The sequence below is a fragment of the Erpetoichthys calabaricus genome, chromosome 5 (assembly GCF_900747795.2).
Source record: "Erpetoichthys calabaricus chromosome 5, fErpCal1.3, whole genome shotgun sequence".
NCBI lineage: Eukaryota > Metazoa > Chordata > Cladistia > Polypteriformes > Polypteridae > Erpetoichthys > Erpetoichthys calabaricus.
Window position 1 is genome coordinate 199,071,961 of NC_041398.2, and position 16,606 is coordinate 199,088,566.

General features: G+C 39.5%; 2 protein-coding genes across 7 annotated transcripts in view; one reads left to right on the plus strand and one right to left on the minus strand.

Moving 5' to 3' along the window:
• LOC114652160 (FYN-binding protein 1-like) overlaps positions 1-16,606 on the minus strand; it is a 1,204,993-nt gene that overhangs the window by 577,219 nt on the left and 611,168 nt on the right. The window lies entirely within an intron of this gene.
• The window catches only part of dab2 (DAB adaptor protein 2), a 116,426-nt gene that overhangs the window by 53,013 nt on the left and 46,807 nt on the right, over positions 1-16,606 (plus strand). For 4 of the 6 annotated variants that reach the window (XM_051927683.1, XM_051927682.1, XM_051927681.1 and 1 more), the window contains one exon: positions 16,233-16,301. The exons of the other annotated variants lie outside the window; for them this stretch is intronic. In XM_051927683.1, the coding sequence (XP_051783643.1) occupies positions 16,233-16,301 (69 nt within the window). The remainder of the gene's footprint in view (positions 1-16,232; positions 16,302-16,606) is intronic. 6 annotated transcript variants of the gene reach the window in all.

Genomic DNA, 16,606 nt, shown 5'->3' on the forward strand with positions numbered 1-16,606 from the left:
GTCAGCTCTGTCCTTTCTTACACAGAGCATCAGTATTGGCAGTTCAGTCCAATTTATCATCCAGCTGCACTCCCAAAATCCACCACCAGCTTCTTGGTTTTGCTGGTGTTCAGCTGTAGGTGGTTTGAGTCGCACCATTTAACAAAGTCCTTGATTATGTCCCTATACACCTCCTGCTGCCCACTCCTGATGCAGCCCACGATAGCAGTGTCGTCAGCAAACTTTTGTACGTAGCAGGACTCCGAATTGTATTGGAAGTCCGATTGTATATAGGCTGAACAGGACCGGAGAAACTACAGTCCCCTGCGGCGCTCCTGTGTTGCTGACCACAATGTGAGACCTGCAGTTCCTGAGACGCACATACTGAGGTCTGTCTTTAAGAGAGTTCACGATCCATACTACCAGGTATGAATCTACTCCCATCTCTGCCAGCTTGTCCCTGAGGAGCAGAGGTTGGATGGTGTTGAAGGCTCTAGAGAAGTCCAGAAACATAATTTTTACAGCAGCACTGCCTCTGTCCAAGTGGGAGAGGGATCGGTGTAGCATGTAGGTGATGACCTCCTCCGCTCCCACCTTCTCCTGGTATGCGAACTGCAGAGGGTCAAGGGCGTGGCAGACCTGTGGCCTCAGGTGGTGAATCAGCAGCCACTCTGTGGTTTTCATCACATGCGACAGGCTGGAAGTCATTCAGCTCACTGGGATGTGATACCTTTGGGACTGGGGTGATGCAGGATGTTTTCCAAAGCCTCAGGACTCTCCCCTGTTCCAGGCTCAGGTTGAAGATGCGCTGTAGAGGACTTCCCAGCTCCAACGCACAGGCCTTCAGCAGTCGTGGCGATACTCCATCTGGACCCACTGCTTTTCTGGCACAAAGTCTCCTCAGTTCTCTGCTTACCTGGGCTGCTGTAATTGTGGGTTGGGGTAAACTCCCTCCTATGCTGATATCAGCAGAAGGATGGGTGGAGGGTGCAGTACTCCAAGGTGAGAGTTGGTTAGGGTGGTCAAACCTGTTAAAAAAAAAAAAGTTGTTCATCTGGTTTGCTCTCTCCACATCTCTCTCGATGGTGGCACCCCGCTTCAAGCTGCAGCCAGTAATGATCTTCATCCCATCCCACACTTCCGTCATGCTGTTATTCTGCAACTTCTGCTCCAGCTTTCTCCTGTACTGCTCCTTCGCCGCCCTGAGCTGGACTCGGAGTTCCTTTTGCACACGCTTGAGCTCATGCTGATCACCGCCTTTAAAAGCCCTTTTCTTTTGGTTCAAAAGGCCCTTGATGTCACTTGTAATCCCTGGCTTGTTGTTAGCATAGCAGCGTACTGTTCTTACTGGAACTACAATGTCCATACAGAAGTTGATGTAGTCAGTAGTGCAGTCAACAACCTCCTCAATGTTCTCACTCTGTGACCCCTGCAGGATATCCCAGTCCGTAGTTCCAAAGCAGTCTCTCAGAGCCTGCTCTTCCTCAGGGGACCACTTCCTGAATGAGCGTGTGGTTGTAGGTAGCTCTCTCACTCTTGGTTTGTAGTGAGACTGAAGCAGAACCAGGTTATGATCTGCTTTCCCAAGCGCCGGCAGCTGGGTGGCACTACATGGGTCTTTAACGTTTGCATACAGTAGGTCAATAGTCCTATTTCCCCGGGTGTTACAGTTCACATACTGGGAGAAGGCTGGTAATGTTTTGTCCAGCGTTACATGGTTGAAGTCTCCAGCGATTAGCACAAGTGCCTCGGGGTGTTGTTTGTAATTTAGCCACATCGGAATGGATGATGTCACCCCCTATCTCTACGTCTGCCCGAGGGGGGATGTATACAATAACAACAATAACATGTCCAAACTCTCTGGGCAAGTAATAGGGATGCAGACTTACGGCCAACAGTTCGATGTCCCTGCAGCAAGTGGAGATTTTAATGTTAACATATGCAAAGTTGCACCATCCTTGTATTGACAAAGAGAGCGAGTCCACCTCCTTTCCACTTTCCGCAGGTATTTGCGTCTCTGTCCGCTCTAACTGTGCTAAACCCGGGTTGCTCCACATTAGCATCTGGGATGTTAGTTGTTAGCCACGTTTCACTAAAACACAACAAACTGCGTTCTCTGTAGGTCCTGACATTTTTCACCAGTGCAGCCAGTTCATCGATTTTATTTAGTAGTGAGTTCACATGTCCCAGGATCACAGAAGGCACCGAAGGTTTGTAGCGCCACTTTCTCACTAAACGCTTGGCTTTTATCTTGGTGCCGGCTCTGCTGCCACGATACTGCCTTCTTACCTCGTCAGGTAAATTTTATGACGTGTATAGTACATTTCGGAAAACATTGTGGCACTGATACAACATTATTCATATTCATTTGCATGCCTTCTTGCGGTTGTAATCAGTGGCCACTTTTTTTTTTTTTTTTTTTTTTTTTTTTTCCCGATCTTGCTAGTGTCCACTTTTTGGTGCACAGTACTGTTTCTTTTGTACTCCAGGACATGCAGAGGAAAGAATAGTACAGAGAGGTCAGTTCTGTGCTATATGCAATCATCAGATTCAAATGTTAACAGTTCCCACACACCCAAGGGCAGTCCTTTCTACTTTTACGACGTGTACCTGTTGCAATGTACACACTTCTCTCTGTGCTGTGGTTACTATTACACTGAAGAGGCTGTGGAAGCGGCGGCCTTGGAACAGAAGCTTGTCGATGTTGCATGCTCTTTTGCTTTTTCCATCGCCTTTTCTTGTAAGAAGCGATGATGAAGCTCCTCTGCAAGGTGAGCCATGAACACTCTTCTTTTCTCAGTGGCCGCCATGCATGCCTTGCACAGTACATGTGCATTGATCGCGGCCAGGTCAAGCTTGTTATAGCACAAGCAACCGGCCACATGCGTGCTCGTGCCATACTGAATAAGCTCACACCTTCTGTGTATATGTGACATTTTGAAGAAATCATTTTATGACCTGAATATTACCATTCAGGAAACATTGTCGCACTAATGCAATATTATTTGAAAATGAACAGCATCAGATCAAGTGTGAATTTATACTTGCGCTGTTTGTTAGAGTCAGATCAGAGGTAGTGCAAGGGAGAGCGTGAACGTGACTGACAGAATAAGACTGAAAAAAAGCTAACTTTTAGAAATGCCATACATTTACAGCTGATCTGACGCTGTTCGTTTTCAAATAATATTGCATTAGTGCAATTAGTCCATTACATTAGTCCATCTTTCAAAGCTATTATCGCGGACAATAAGTCGCATGTTGGTTTATTATATATGTGAGCGTGATCTTTCGGATTCATATAGAAATATTTGTTTACCAGTTTGAAGTATATTCTTGTACTTCACTTTAACCTGTTCCCATGTTCTCCTTGTGCTCACGTTTGATCTGGAATTATGACATATTAAATAATTAATCTGACACATAGGAAATAAAATGCTGCTTTAAGTAAGTACAATGCACACTACTTAGTGTTTAATTTGTCGGCCACTTTTTGCCAGCCGTCTTTTCTGGTTTGGGCTGCATTTGCAGTGTTACCCCTTGTGCATATTAAATCTTGAAATTCTTCATGTCCTTCGAATAAAAGGTCTTGCGCTGCGTGTGTGGGAAAAAAAAAATGCGCCCGTTCTTTCATCATTTTGTTACAGCCTTGCTGATCATGTTGTCTAGACTCAATATATATGGGCTTTTCAATCAGCGAGGGCGCGCGCATTCATCTCGGATGATTAGATCCAGCTCGACTAATCTACTACACGGCTGCGTTTGAAAAACCAACCTATCCCGGATGAGTGTCACCGGCATTAACTTATCCAAGATGAGGCACCTGATCTCGGAAGATTTAAGCGACGTACGAAAAATACCCCCGTGGTTGTCTGCTGTGCTTTGTGAGTTTGTAGTTTAGTTGTTTGGAATTAAGAACTGGTATTCCTTGGTGTCTGGACTACAGTGATCCCTCGCTATATCGCGCTTCGCCTTTCGCGGCTTCACTCCATCGCGGATTTTATATGTAAGCATATTTAAATATATATCGCGGATTTTTCGCTGCTTCGCGGGTTTCTGCGGACAATGGGTCTTTTAATTTCTGGTACATGCTTCCTCAGTTGGTTTGCCCAGTTGATTTCATACAAGGGACGCTATTGGCAGATGGCTGAGAAGCTACCCAACTTACTTTCTCTCTCTCTCTCTCTCTCTCTCTCTTGCGCTGACGTAGGGGGGTGTGAGCAGGGGGGCTGTGTGCAGTTGCTTCCTGAAGGACATGCTGCACAGTGCTTCGCATACTTAAAAGCTCAAAGGGCACGTATTGATTTTTGACTTTATTTGTTTTTCTGTGGCTCTCTCTCTCTCTTCCTGCTCCTGACAGAGGGGGTGTGAGCTGCCGCCTTCAACAGCTTTGTACCGGCGGTGCTTCGCATACTTAAAAGCCAAAAAGCCCTATTGATTTTTTTTTTGACTGCTTGCTTTGCACTCCTTTGAAAAGGAAGATATGTTTGCATTCTTTTAATTGTGAGACAGAACTGTCATCTCTGTCTTGTCATGGAGCACAGTTTAAACTTTTGAAAAAGAGACAAATGTTTGTTTGCAGTGTTTGAATAACGTTCCTGTCTCTCTACAACCTCCTGTGTTTCTGCGCAAATCTGTGACCCAAGCATGACATTCTAAAAATAACCATATAAACATATGGTTTCTACTTCGCGGATTTTCCTATTTCGCGGGTGGCTCTGGAACGCAACCCCCGCGATGGAGGAGGGATTACTGTACTAGTTTGTCTACCCCGATCTGTTAGAACGGAGGGTTTGGGTAGGTGGCAAGAAGAATTTTAAAATTTTACGTGTGCATTATTTTTGGTATATCTGTCTAAATACACTAGAGAAACGGATGCTAAGATTGAACTCCTCACCAGTTGTTTGAATCTTTCAAACTAAGATCAGCTATAGAACCTAAACAACATCCTCTTTTTGGAAACTGTGATTCCGGTGCCTGGAGAAGTCCTCGGGGACTTTTTTTTTCTATTTTTTTTTGCCATCTTCTCCATAAGTTGTAACTCCTGTTTTGTGATGTGTTTTTCTTACACTGTCGCTACTTGCCACTGATTTTTTTTTTTTTTTTTGCATCACATTTTGAGCCAGTTTATAGATTTTTTTTTTTCAACTATACATCAAATTTTACTTATTAGTGATATTTCTTTCTTTTACATGTGTATGTGTTTGGTGTGACAATAGAACTTATATTTGACCACTTTAAATATGTGAGACCGATGTTCCTGATATCAACAGTCTGTTTTTCTGATGACAATCCCAATAAAGAAGCACTTTAAATTCATTCATTGAATGACAAATGATGGAAATTTCTGGGAACACTTGTAAAACTCACTCATTCATTACCTATTTTATTTATTCACTAAGATTCATCATTTTCAGGAAATGCACCACTGATAACTACAGGTGCTGGTCATAAAATTAGAATATCATGACAAAGTTGATTTATTTCAGTAATTCCATTCAAAAAGTGAAACTTGTATATTAGATTCATTCATTACACACAGACTGTTGTATTTCAAATGTTTATTTCTTTTAATGTTGATGATTATAACTGACAACTAATGAAAGTCCCAAATTCAGTATCTCGGAAAATTAGAATATCAATTAAGACCAATGCAAAAAAAGGATTTTTAGAAATGTTGGCCAACTGAAAGGTATGAACATGAAAAGTATGAACATGTACAGCCCTCAATATTTAGTTGGGGCTCCTTTGGCCCGGATTATTGCAGCAATGCGGCGTGGCATGGAGTCGATCAGTCTGTGGCACTGCTCAGGTGTTATGAGAGCCCATGTTGCTCTGATAGTGGCCTTCAGCTCTTCTGTATTGTTTACTTTTTTGTCAACCCCCCCCACCCCCCCCTTCCTCTGAGTGAGGACAGGACATGTATACTGAGTGGCTCTTGACATGGAATGATATTTTGTCAACCCATTGAACCCTGTCACCACAGTATTAGGTACAAGGCCTGAAAATGAACTGGATGGGGATTGCCTTAACCCGTCAAGGTGTTCGAGAATTGGTTTTAAAAACGGTTGAGTCCACAGGCAGAAGCATAATACTGTGACTTTATAGTACAGCATTGATATTAAATTATACCATCCAATAAGAAACTGAGAAAGTATTCTAGATTGTGACGTATGATGTGAGGAAAAACAAACCCTGCTTTGTAAATGGATTGCTAGCACATCAACACTCAAGAAGAAACCATTTAAACATTTTAGTGGACTGGTATATTTAATTTGGATTTAAGAGAATGCTAGTATTCAAGAAAAACATTACTGTGAGCTGCTGTTGTGTAGCCTGAGGATTGTAATATTTTGTGAGTTTTTTGGCAGAAGCAAGGATCAAATGAGCTGGGTTTTTGTACCACAACAAAATAGGTACTTTTTTCTGATACATGGGAAAAAAAAAATCCCCATGAAAATATTTTTAATTCTACTTGTTCAAAAATAAGGAACAATATTATGCAAATATAAGTATTAAAAATGGTACTCTACAGCACATTCAATAATTGTAATTTACCTTTATATTGCAAAACTTAGTTCCTGTAAGCGATATGTAAATTTACAGATGTGAAGTTCTTCTATTTTTTTTTTTTTTATATTTGCAGCTGGAGATCCACAAAGGGAGAAAAAATGAATCACGTATCATAAAGTAGTTTTTATTCCTGAGCTTTCAACCTCTGCCAGGGGTCATCATCAGAGGATAATGCTTAGACTTACAAGAATCAAAGGCAATATATAGCAAAACATTACGTGGGGGGGGGGGGGGGTATTGGGTGTACAGTTTATTTATTATGAACATGTTGTTCTTAAGTTTGCATATGCTGGATTTATGTCCAAGTGTCTGTTGATGGCGTTCTCATTTGATAGCCAAGATTCGGCCAGCTCTCTGGCACTTTGCTCTGGCCGAATCTTGGCTATCAAATGAGAACGCCATCAACAGACACTTGGACATAAATCCAGCATATGCAAACTTAAGAAGAACATGTTCATAATAAATAAACTGTACACCCAATACCCCCCCCCCCCCCCCATCACACTGACTTAGCTGCCCCCCCACCCCCACCCTCAACATAATGTTTTGCTATATATTGCCTTTGATTCTTGTAAGTCTAAGCATTATCCTCTGATGAAGACCCCTGGCAGGGGCTGAAAGCTCGGGAATAAAAACTACTTTGATACGTGATTCATTTTTTTTCTCCCTTTGTGGATCTCCAGCTGCAAATATGCAAACCATATCACAGACCTTCTTTTCTATCTATCTATATCTATATCATATATATATATATATATATATATATATATATATATATATATATACACACACACACATATACATACAGTGCATCCGGAAAGTATTTACAGTGCATCACTTTTTCCACATTTTGTTACGTTACAGCCTTATTCCAAAATGGATTAAATTAATTTTTTTCCTCAGAATTCTACACACAACACCCCATAATGACAATGTGAAAAAAGTTTACTTGAGGTTTTTGCAAATTTATTAAAAATAAAAAAAACTGAGAAATCACATGTACACAAGTATTCTTCACAGCCTTTGCTCAGTACTTTGTCGATGCACCTTTGGCAGCAATTACAGCCTCAAGTCTTTTTGAATATGATGCCACAAGCTTGGCACAGCTATCCTTGGCCAGTTTCGCCCATTCCTCTTTGCAGCACCTCTCAAGCTCCATCAGGTTGGATGGGAAGCGTCGGTGCACAGCCATTTTAAGATCTCTCCAGAGATGGTCAATTGGATTCAAGTCTGGGCTCTGGCTGGGCCACTCAAGGACATTCACAGAGTTGTTCTGAAGCCACTCCTTTGATATCGTGGCTGTGTGCTTAGGGTCGTTGTCCTTTTTCATCCAGGATGTCTCTGTACATTGCTGCAGTCATCTTTCCCTTTATCCTGACTAGTCTCCCGGTTCCTGACGCTGAAAAACATCCCCACAGCATGATGCTGCCACCACCATGCTTCACTGTAGGGATGGTATTGGCCTGGTGATGAGCGGTGCCTGGTTTCCTCCAAACATGATGCCTGGCATTCACACCAAAGAGTTCAATCTTTGTCTCATCAGACCGGAGAATTTTCTTTCTCATGGTCTGAGAGTCCTTCAGGTGCCTTTTGGCAAACTCCAGGCGGGTTGTCATGTGCCTTTTACGAAGAAGTGGCTTCCGTCTGGCCACTCTACCATACAGGCCTGATTGGTGGATTGCTGCAGAGATGGTTGTCCTTCTGGAAGGTTCTCTTCTCTCCACAGAGGACCTCTGGAGCTCTGACAGGGTGACCATCGGGTTCTTGGTCACCTCCCTGACTAAGGCCCTTCTCCCCTGATCGCTCAGTTTAGATGGCCGGCCAGCTCTAGGAAGAGTCCTGGTGGTTTCGAACTTCTTCCACTTACGGATGATGGAGGCCACTGTGCTCATTGGGACCTGATTCAAAGCAGCAGAAATTTTTCTGTAACCTTCCCCAGATTTGTGCCTCGAGACAATCCTGTCTCGGAGGTCTACAAACAATTCTTTTGACTTCATGTCACAGCACAAACCAAGCATAAACTGTCAACTGTGGGACCTTTCCAAATCATGTCCAATCAACTGAATTTACCGCAGGTGGACTCCAATTAAGCTGCAGAAACATCTCAAGGATGATCAGGGGAAACCGGATGCACCTGAGCTCAATTTTGAGCTTCATGGCAAAGGCTGTGAATACTTATGTACATGTGCTTTCTCAATTTTTTTATTTTTAATAAATTTGCAAAAACCTCAAGTAAACTTTTTTCACGTTGTCATTATGGGGTGTTTGTGTGTAGAATTCTGAGGAAAAAATTAATTTAATCCATTTTAGAATAAGGCTGTATGTAACAAAATGTGGAAAAAGTGATGCGCTGTGTGTGTGTGTATATATGTATGTGTGTGTGTATATGTGTATATATATATATATATATATATATATATATATAATTATTTTCATGGCATTCGTAGTCTGAATCACAATCTGATTGTAGGGGTGGTTACCGACCAGGTAATGCTTGTGGTTGGTCAGCAAATCGGCTAACATCCGCCACGGTGCCCTGTTTCAGTTGCGAGAAGCAGATCATAGAATGGTTGCAATAGTTTGCATTATTTGACAGTAAGAGTACATGACACGTGTTTCGCCCTAATTCTGGGCTCTTCAGGCGTACACACTCACTACACCCCCCTCTCAAGGAACCAAACCGCAGACATCCGCGCCAGAGGCGAAGCCTCTAACATTACGCCATGGCGTGTGGTTCATTCATTTGACGGCATGTAGATTGGGGCAGTTACATTCATGGCATTCGTAGTCTGAATCACAATCTGATTGTATGGGTAGTTACCTACCAGGTAACGCTTGTGCTGACTGACCTATTATATTATATTATATTATATTATATTATATTATATTATATTATATATATATATATATATATATATATATATATATATATATATATATAATATAGAGAGAGAGAGAGAGATAGATATAGATCATTCTTCCTTTGCTGACTTGGTAACGCTGGATGGGTTTTATTATCTTACAGTTCTACTTGACCATATTCTTGTGTAACAGTGTGCTGTTTTTTAAAATCCACTTACCCAGGCAGACACACATCCATGTTTTTTGACAGATACTGGAAGGGGCCTGTGCTAACATCACAATTACACACCTATGCATATTTTCTTCTCTAGGTGGAGAAAATCTCCATGAGCATTCAGTTTAAGGTGTGAGGGTTTTGAATTCCAAAGTACCCTACACATGGTTAATTTCTTGGTAGTGTCACTTGTAAGAATAAAGGTTTATTTTACATAAATGCTTTTAATTGCATACTGTTTTTATACATCTATTCATTACATGGATAGGGTATGTTGTAGAATCAAAATTGTGTGCTACAACATGCCAATAATATAGCACACAATTGAGCCCTGGTTCAGCATTAGCCTGGAACTGAAATTCTGCCCTATTCCACATACTTTCCAGACATTTTGCCCTTTTGTATTGTGTTTAAATTTTAACATTTTTTTAATTTCCTTGCTTCAAAGATGCACATATTAGGTGTTGTTTTTGACATCATTAAATGTTACTCTGGCTTTGACAAAGGCCAAGGCGCTTGTGTCTACAAAATGCTTTCTAGGCCTATACAAAAGTTGTTTTGAAGGGATATGTGCATACTCTTAGAAATACAGTAATTGACTTTACCTTGTATATGAGCTATATCATTTGTAGGGCTGTCAGGTTAACTAAAAAGATACTCAAATCAAACATATTTGATTTTGGGTTTGATTATAGTAGTGGCAGTATCAGCATCAGCAAAAACCAGCCCATCTAAACAGGAAACAATCCTAATGGTACTTGGACAACCATTACTTTAATATAAGCCTTCCTGCGCAGGTGCACCCTATAAAAGTGAAGTATCTGCATAGCTGACTTGTCTTCGGTGTAGAATTAATTGGATCAGACAAGTCCTTTTTAGGATAGTGAGCCATAACTGTCCACCCTGGCCATCGGACCTTACTCCTTTCTATGTTAACTAATGTTGTCTTATTTTAATTTCTTATTTGTCTTTTTTTCTTCATTATGTAAAGCACTTTGAGCTACTTTTTGTATGAAAATGTGCTATATAAATAAATGTTGTTGTTGTTGTTGTAAAACCAGCCATGTGAAGGAGCCTGAATTCTTACAAGACATGCCCACTCAGTCTTCTTTGTTATGCTATTTTTACTGTTTCTTTATTTTTCTCTCCACTCTCTCTGAGACTGCAAAGCACTTTGGACACATGTAATTGTGAGTGAATGTAGCCTTCAAGGAAAAGTTGCACTTGAAAACAGTCCTTCACAAAAATGTGATTTGTGTGTACAATGTGATGTGATCAAAGAGAAAGTAGAAACACACCTGGCAAGTGGGCATATAAGTCCAGACAAAATTGTTCATGACTGCTTAAACACACTAAACACATTCATTTTATTTTTCTCACATCTTTCTGGTCCTTTAAGCCCGAGGCACTCAAATCTATTTATGTTCACAAATTAATTATACAATGTAACATTTAGTAAAATTTACAATGATCTTTAAGCATTTAGACCTCCATTATAATTTTTATTTGTTCACCTCAATTTAAACATTCTGTAAAATGAGTTGGGTGTTCACCAGGAAACTAAGTTAACAAATAATAAAACCCTAAAATTTTAAAGCTTTTCAAAAGAGTTGTAGGATGGTGTTAGTTTTTTACTAAATTTTTCTTAAATTAACAAAAGCAGCAGGTGGAAAGTAGACAGAGAATGCAGACCAGTCTTGACCAGTTTGTAGCACAAGATGCAGGTTGAGTGCTGTCAAGGAATAAGACTGGATTAAACTAAATGAATGTTATTCTATCCATCCCACCCCCCTTCTTTACAGCTGCTGTCATAAAGGTGTCCTAAATATTTAATTATGCCTCATTGCTGGCTTCATCCATTGCCAGCTATTTAAGAATGTGATTTTCCTCACCTCGTACCCTCCACCATGCTAGAAAAAATACTGCTCAATTTCGAGGAATTAAACACCATTTCCGCATTATATAAAATCATTAGAGTCCCTACCTTTCAAAGACCCAAGAGGACATTGGGAAGAAGATCTCTTAATCAATATATCAGAAAAGGAGTGGAAGGTAGCAAAGCAGAGAATTCACTCGAGCTCCATATGCGCAAAGCATAGAATTATTCAACTAAAAATTATATATCGAGCTCATCTGTCTCGCTTAAAACTGTCCAAAATGTTTCCAGGGCAAGATCCAACCAGCGAACACTGCAACCAAACTCCTGCCTCACTGGGTCACATGTTTTGGGCCTGCACCAAAGTAACATCATTTTGGACCAAAATTTTTAAGTGCCTTTCAGACAGCCTTGGGGTCACAATCCCTCCTAACCCATTAACAGCTGTGTTCGGTGTTCTTCCTGACGGACTTGAAGTGGAGAAGGACAAGCAAACGGTGATTGCATTCACTACATTTTTGGCACGCAGACTTATTTTGTTAAATTGGAAGAATCCTAACTCTCCTCTGATAAGTCGGTGGGAAAAAGGTGTTTTATATTATTTGAAATTGGAAAAAATCAAATTCTCAGTTAGAGGATCTGTACAGATTTTTTTCAAAACCTGGCAGGATCTAATCAATATTATTTTAGAATAAGAGAAATAACTATTACCGCATTTATTTCCCTTCTCCATTTTTTATTTACCTGTATATATTTCTTCCTTTCTTTTGTTTATTGTTGCCTTATTAAAAAGCCCTAAGCAATTCTCCTTTGGCTAAGCTCTCCTTCTCAAGGGTGGGGTTTGATTGGTCTTCAATTCTTTTTTGTTATAAATTAATCTTTGTATGGAATGATTATAATAAAATTAATTAAAAAAAAAAAAATTCTGCTATTTTAGCATACTGATTAAAAACCTTTTTTTTTTTTTTCTTCTAAATCAATAGCACAAGTAGAATTTCACCTGGCATATAGTGTCTGAGGTTCTGCATCCAACAGTCAAATAGGTCTATTATAAGCCCACAGCAGCAAACGCCTTTTGAATTCTGATTCACTGTAATTCTGTTTGTAACAGCTTTATGTCTAGATTTTTGTGGCAGCTCACTTTCAGGTTATTTTATGGTTTCAGGTCTAAATTTTGGCTACAGCTTGCCCTCAGCTTTTAGTGATTCTTGTTTCACCACAAGTATTACACTTCAGTTTTGCCATCTTGCTTTTGGTGATGACATCACTCTTTTTGGTAGACACAAAGCAGTTCACTTTTAACTGAATTGTCCGTTTTAGCTTTACGTCCCTTGTAACTGATTTCCAGCTGTTCACTTGTTGGCTTTAGTTTTGTTGGTTTTTGTTTGACAATAGTTTCTCTGACTCTTGATACTGACCCTCTCTCTTGCCTGAAGCAGGAGCCCAAACTGCCTCAAAAGCTTGATTGTAGTTAGCCAATTAAAAGGTGTCATTTTGCTTGACTTCTTATTGCATCCCTAATGGCTGACATAGTACATCCCCCTAGTACTACAGTTTCCCACATAATGCATCTCCCTGTCTGTCTCTACCCCACCCCTGGAAACATTCCCTCTTGCTAACCGATAATTCCAAGGAATCAGATGGGACTAAATAAGCAGGTGAGCATTGCCTATGCTGTGGTCTAGCTGAGTAACCTAGATAAAACATGTGGCACAACAACTAGCATCTTTTTTTATAAAAAGCTTGCTGCATTTGCTTTTCTCTAAAAATTGGCCTCCGTTCTTTTAGCCCTTCATGTTGGTGTGCCCCTTGCTGCACTTTGTCTAGATCCTCCTCCTTCTTCCCTTTTCGGCAATACTAAATGCACAACATTAAAAATCCTTATACCAGTAAGGCAGCCATGTTAACATATTAAAATATGAGTATTCCCTTTGTCTTTTTTGAGACAGACTGCAAGTTTTCTGGAAAAAGGAATATTGTAACAATATGTAAACTTCAATTCTGGCTAATTAGCAGAGCCTATATAAGGGATTTTCTGTTGTGGGCATATAATATCAGTACTTGTAATGGCTACATTTTGCATTTCACTAAGCTTCTGCCTACTTGGAGTGATTTTTATTTTTCACTATATGCATATATAGAGACAAAAAAAACTAAGTGCCATTTTAAATTGTTTTAATTGGGTTTTGGGCAAATACTCCCATTGGAGTAGATCTGATGACAGTGGGGTCATTGGCATATTGGAAAATTCTGTTAGTGTCATTATGGAATACTTTTTACAACATAATACATGTAATACCAGAGCAATTCTGAGTAATCCTTGTTTACCAGCAAGGGAGTCAGTGGACCTAAATGATTCTAAAAATGCACTCCACAACATATCTGAGCCACTAAAACAGATAGCAGCTAAAAACAATCATTTGTGCCAGTTGGCTATTTCTGTGTATGGTAAGTATGTTACCATATATAAGTATGTCTGTTAGTCAAGAATAAGGGCATGGTTTATCCACTGCTATCCAGCCAAATTATTACCCTGTATCCAGCTCTGAACAGACTGTCCCTGATTTAAATTACTTAAATTCACATCTGAGGTCAATGGTTATTTGAGATTGTTTGTCTTTTTTCCCCCTCCTTGAAATAATGCGTAGCCATCATGTTTAAAGTGTTTGTGAAATGAAAATACTGTGTCATCCCCTTAGACTTTCATGACAATATCACCTTAACCATCTTTTCTTAAGAAACATCAGAAAGTTAAGTAGATGTCTCCTCTGAAGTTCTGTCAATCCGCCATCTTCTAGCCATGAGGATTGCTTCTTCAAACCATGACCAATAAAAATAAAGGCAAGACCAGGGTGAGACTGTCCAACACAAGTGCATTTCTGCTTCTCCCCCATAAACAACTTGTCCACTTTTCTTTTTTTCAGTTGCAACCTTTTTACTACTTCAGATTACAGGCTTGGATATGACAGTAAAGTGCATTCAAAGTGTACAAGGTTATATAGGACAATTAATCAAATGAGTCCATACCACGAGTCACACAAGAAGGTGCCAAACACTCTAAGAATGACTGATTTCATTAAGATTTATTTTAAATGGAGACTGAGTTCACATTAGATGCTTTCCCAGTGGTGTAAATTTACATGTACTAGATATGTGACTATTTTTAGGATTTGTTTATACTGCACAATTACTTAGAAAACCTTTTTTGAATGAGGCCCCTGGTCTTGTAATTGTGAAAACTGTCACGTATAGTGTGATTAATTGTGTTCTTGTAAAACCTTGCATTAAGTAAAATCACCTTATGGTGTAAATGGGTATTACATGGGAAAAGTAGTGTTGGTGGAAAACTACTCAAACTTTGTAAGTTGTGCACAATAAAAATGAAAGGAATAAAAACAGTAAATGTGGGTAATTATGTCTATTTGTGCATTATAAGTAGATAATACATTGATTAAATCATACAATGAACACGATTTACCTTGGAGAATGAAGTGACGTTCATTGAATGAAGTGGTTGTCGAATGGTTGCTGCTGGTGGGTTATTGTGAAGTGTGAGGGGAGAGATGATTTTCATTTGATGTTGTAATTGAAATATTGTAACACCAGAAGCTAATGGTTGTAGTTCATTGTCTGTTTTGGGTGAATGGTTTCGTGGCTTGAAATAAAAATCCATCTTCTGTTGATTAGCCTGCATCCTCCTTTCACATAGCTGTTTGTAGGGCTCCAGATGTAAACACATACTGCAAAGTGGTTATGTTCAGCATAAAGTCATTCTCTTCAAGACACTGCAGACATTTTTTGATAGAATTTTACAGTGCTCAATAGTTGTGATGTAGTTAGCTATTATGTAGGTTTATTAGCTATTATGTAGGTCCTCACAGGTGGCACAGTGGTAGCGCTGCTGCTTTGCAGTAAGGAGACTGTGGAAGATTGTGGGTTCGCTTCCTGGTTCCTCCCTGTGTGGATAGCGCTTTGAGTACTGAGAAAAGCGCTATATAAATGTAATGAATTATTATTATTATTAGGTTGCTCTACATTTTCATCATCATTGTTCTCAATAAGTTGCAATACTGAATGTTCTAGATACAGTACTTTGTTCGATGTTTGCAGCATTGCTTCTGATGGTACACCAAATAGATTTCATAATACTAGTAGCTCTCATAATATCACATTTTCTTGTTTGTTTCAAAATATTTTATTTCACGCTTCTGCTCGATATTTGGAATTTTTTCTTTGAACTCAATACTTTGCTTCATTGGTCCTAAACGCTTAAACATATTTTGAAATGATGAAAGGAAGTTATTTTTGTATTATAAAACTTAACATGATTGAAAGCAATACCGAAGCAGCAATGGATATAGCAAAACACACAATGAACTGAAGCACTGGGATGCTGTAAATTTTAACTGTGGATGCACTGCAAGTTCCTACGTGGTTTGTTCAGTTGGGCAACAACCCAAAGACTTGCTTGATACATTAATTAATTTTGGTCTAAGAGGAAGCTTGCATTGTTTTTTATGCCGGCTGTTATCCCATGCAGGTTTGGCCCTTGTGTTATAAGGATGTTTACAGGTGGATTGTATATTTTATAAAGTGCAATATGTCAGCATACACCATGCAAGGTCATGATCCTTATCTAATGTTTTTACAATGTAATAATTACTTGCCACTGAGAAAAAAAAAAAGTAGTATGTCATATGTATGTTTTATTTAATTATTTTTATTTCCCAGATTATTTGAGCATGCAGTATGTAAGACTTGGGAATGTAACTCTCCTTGTGAATCCCAGCCAGGGAGGAGGTAAATGGGCATGATGGTGTGTTTTGACTTTTCTTGGTTTGTCATTATGGGAAGGAAAATCTGTTTTGCTAATCATACACACTTGGTATTTTATGTGGGTATATGCATGTAGTGTGAACTGTCACCACATTGTGTTTCTATCTATCTCTTTCTGTCTTCATGGGTATGTTCATTGTGTAATGCCAAAGATCAAGCAGATATGAAAAATGTTGAGTCTCAGAAATTGGGTCACCATTAATTTTTGTGGTGTCAGTCACAAAATGTACATTAGCTGTAAAATCAGCAGGTAGGCATTTTCAGAAAAG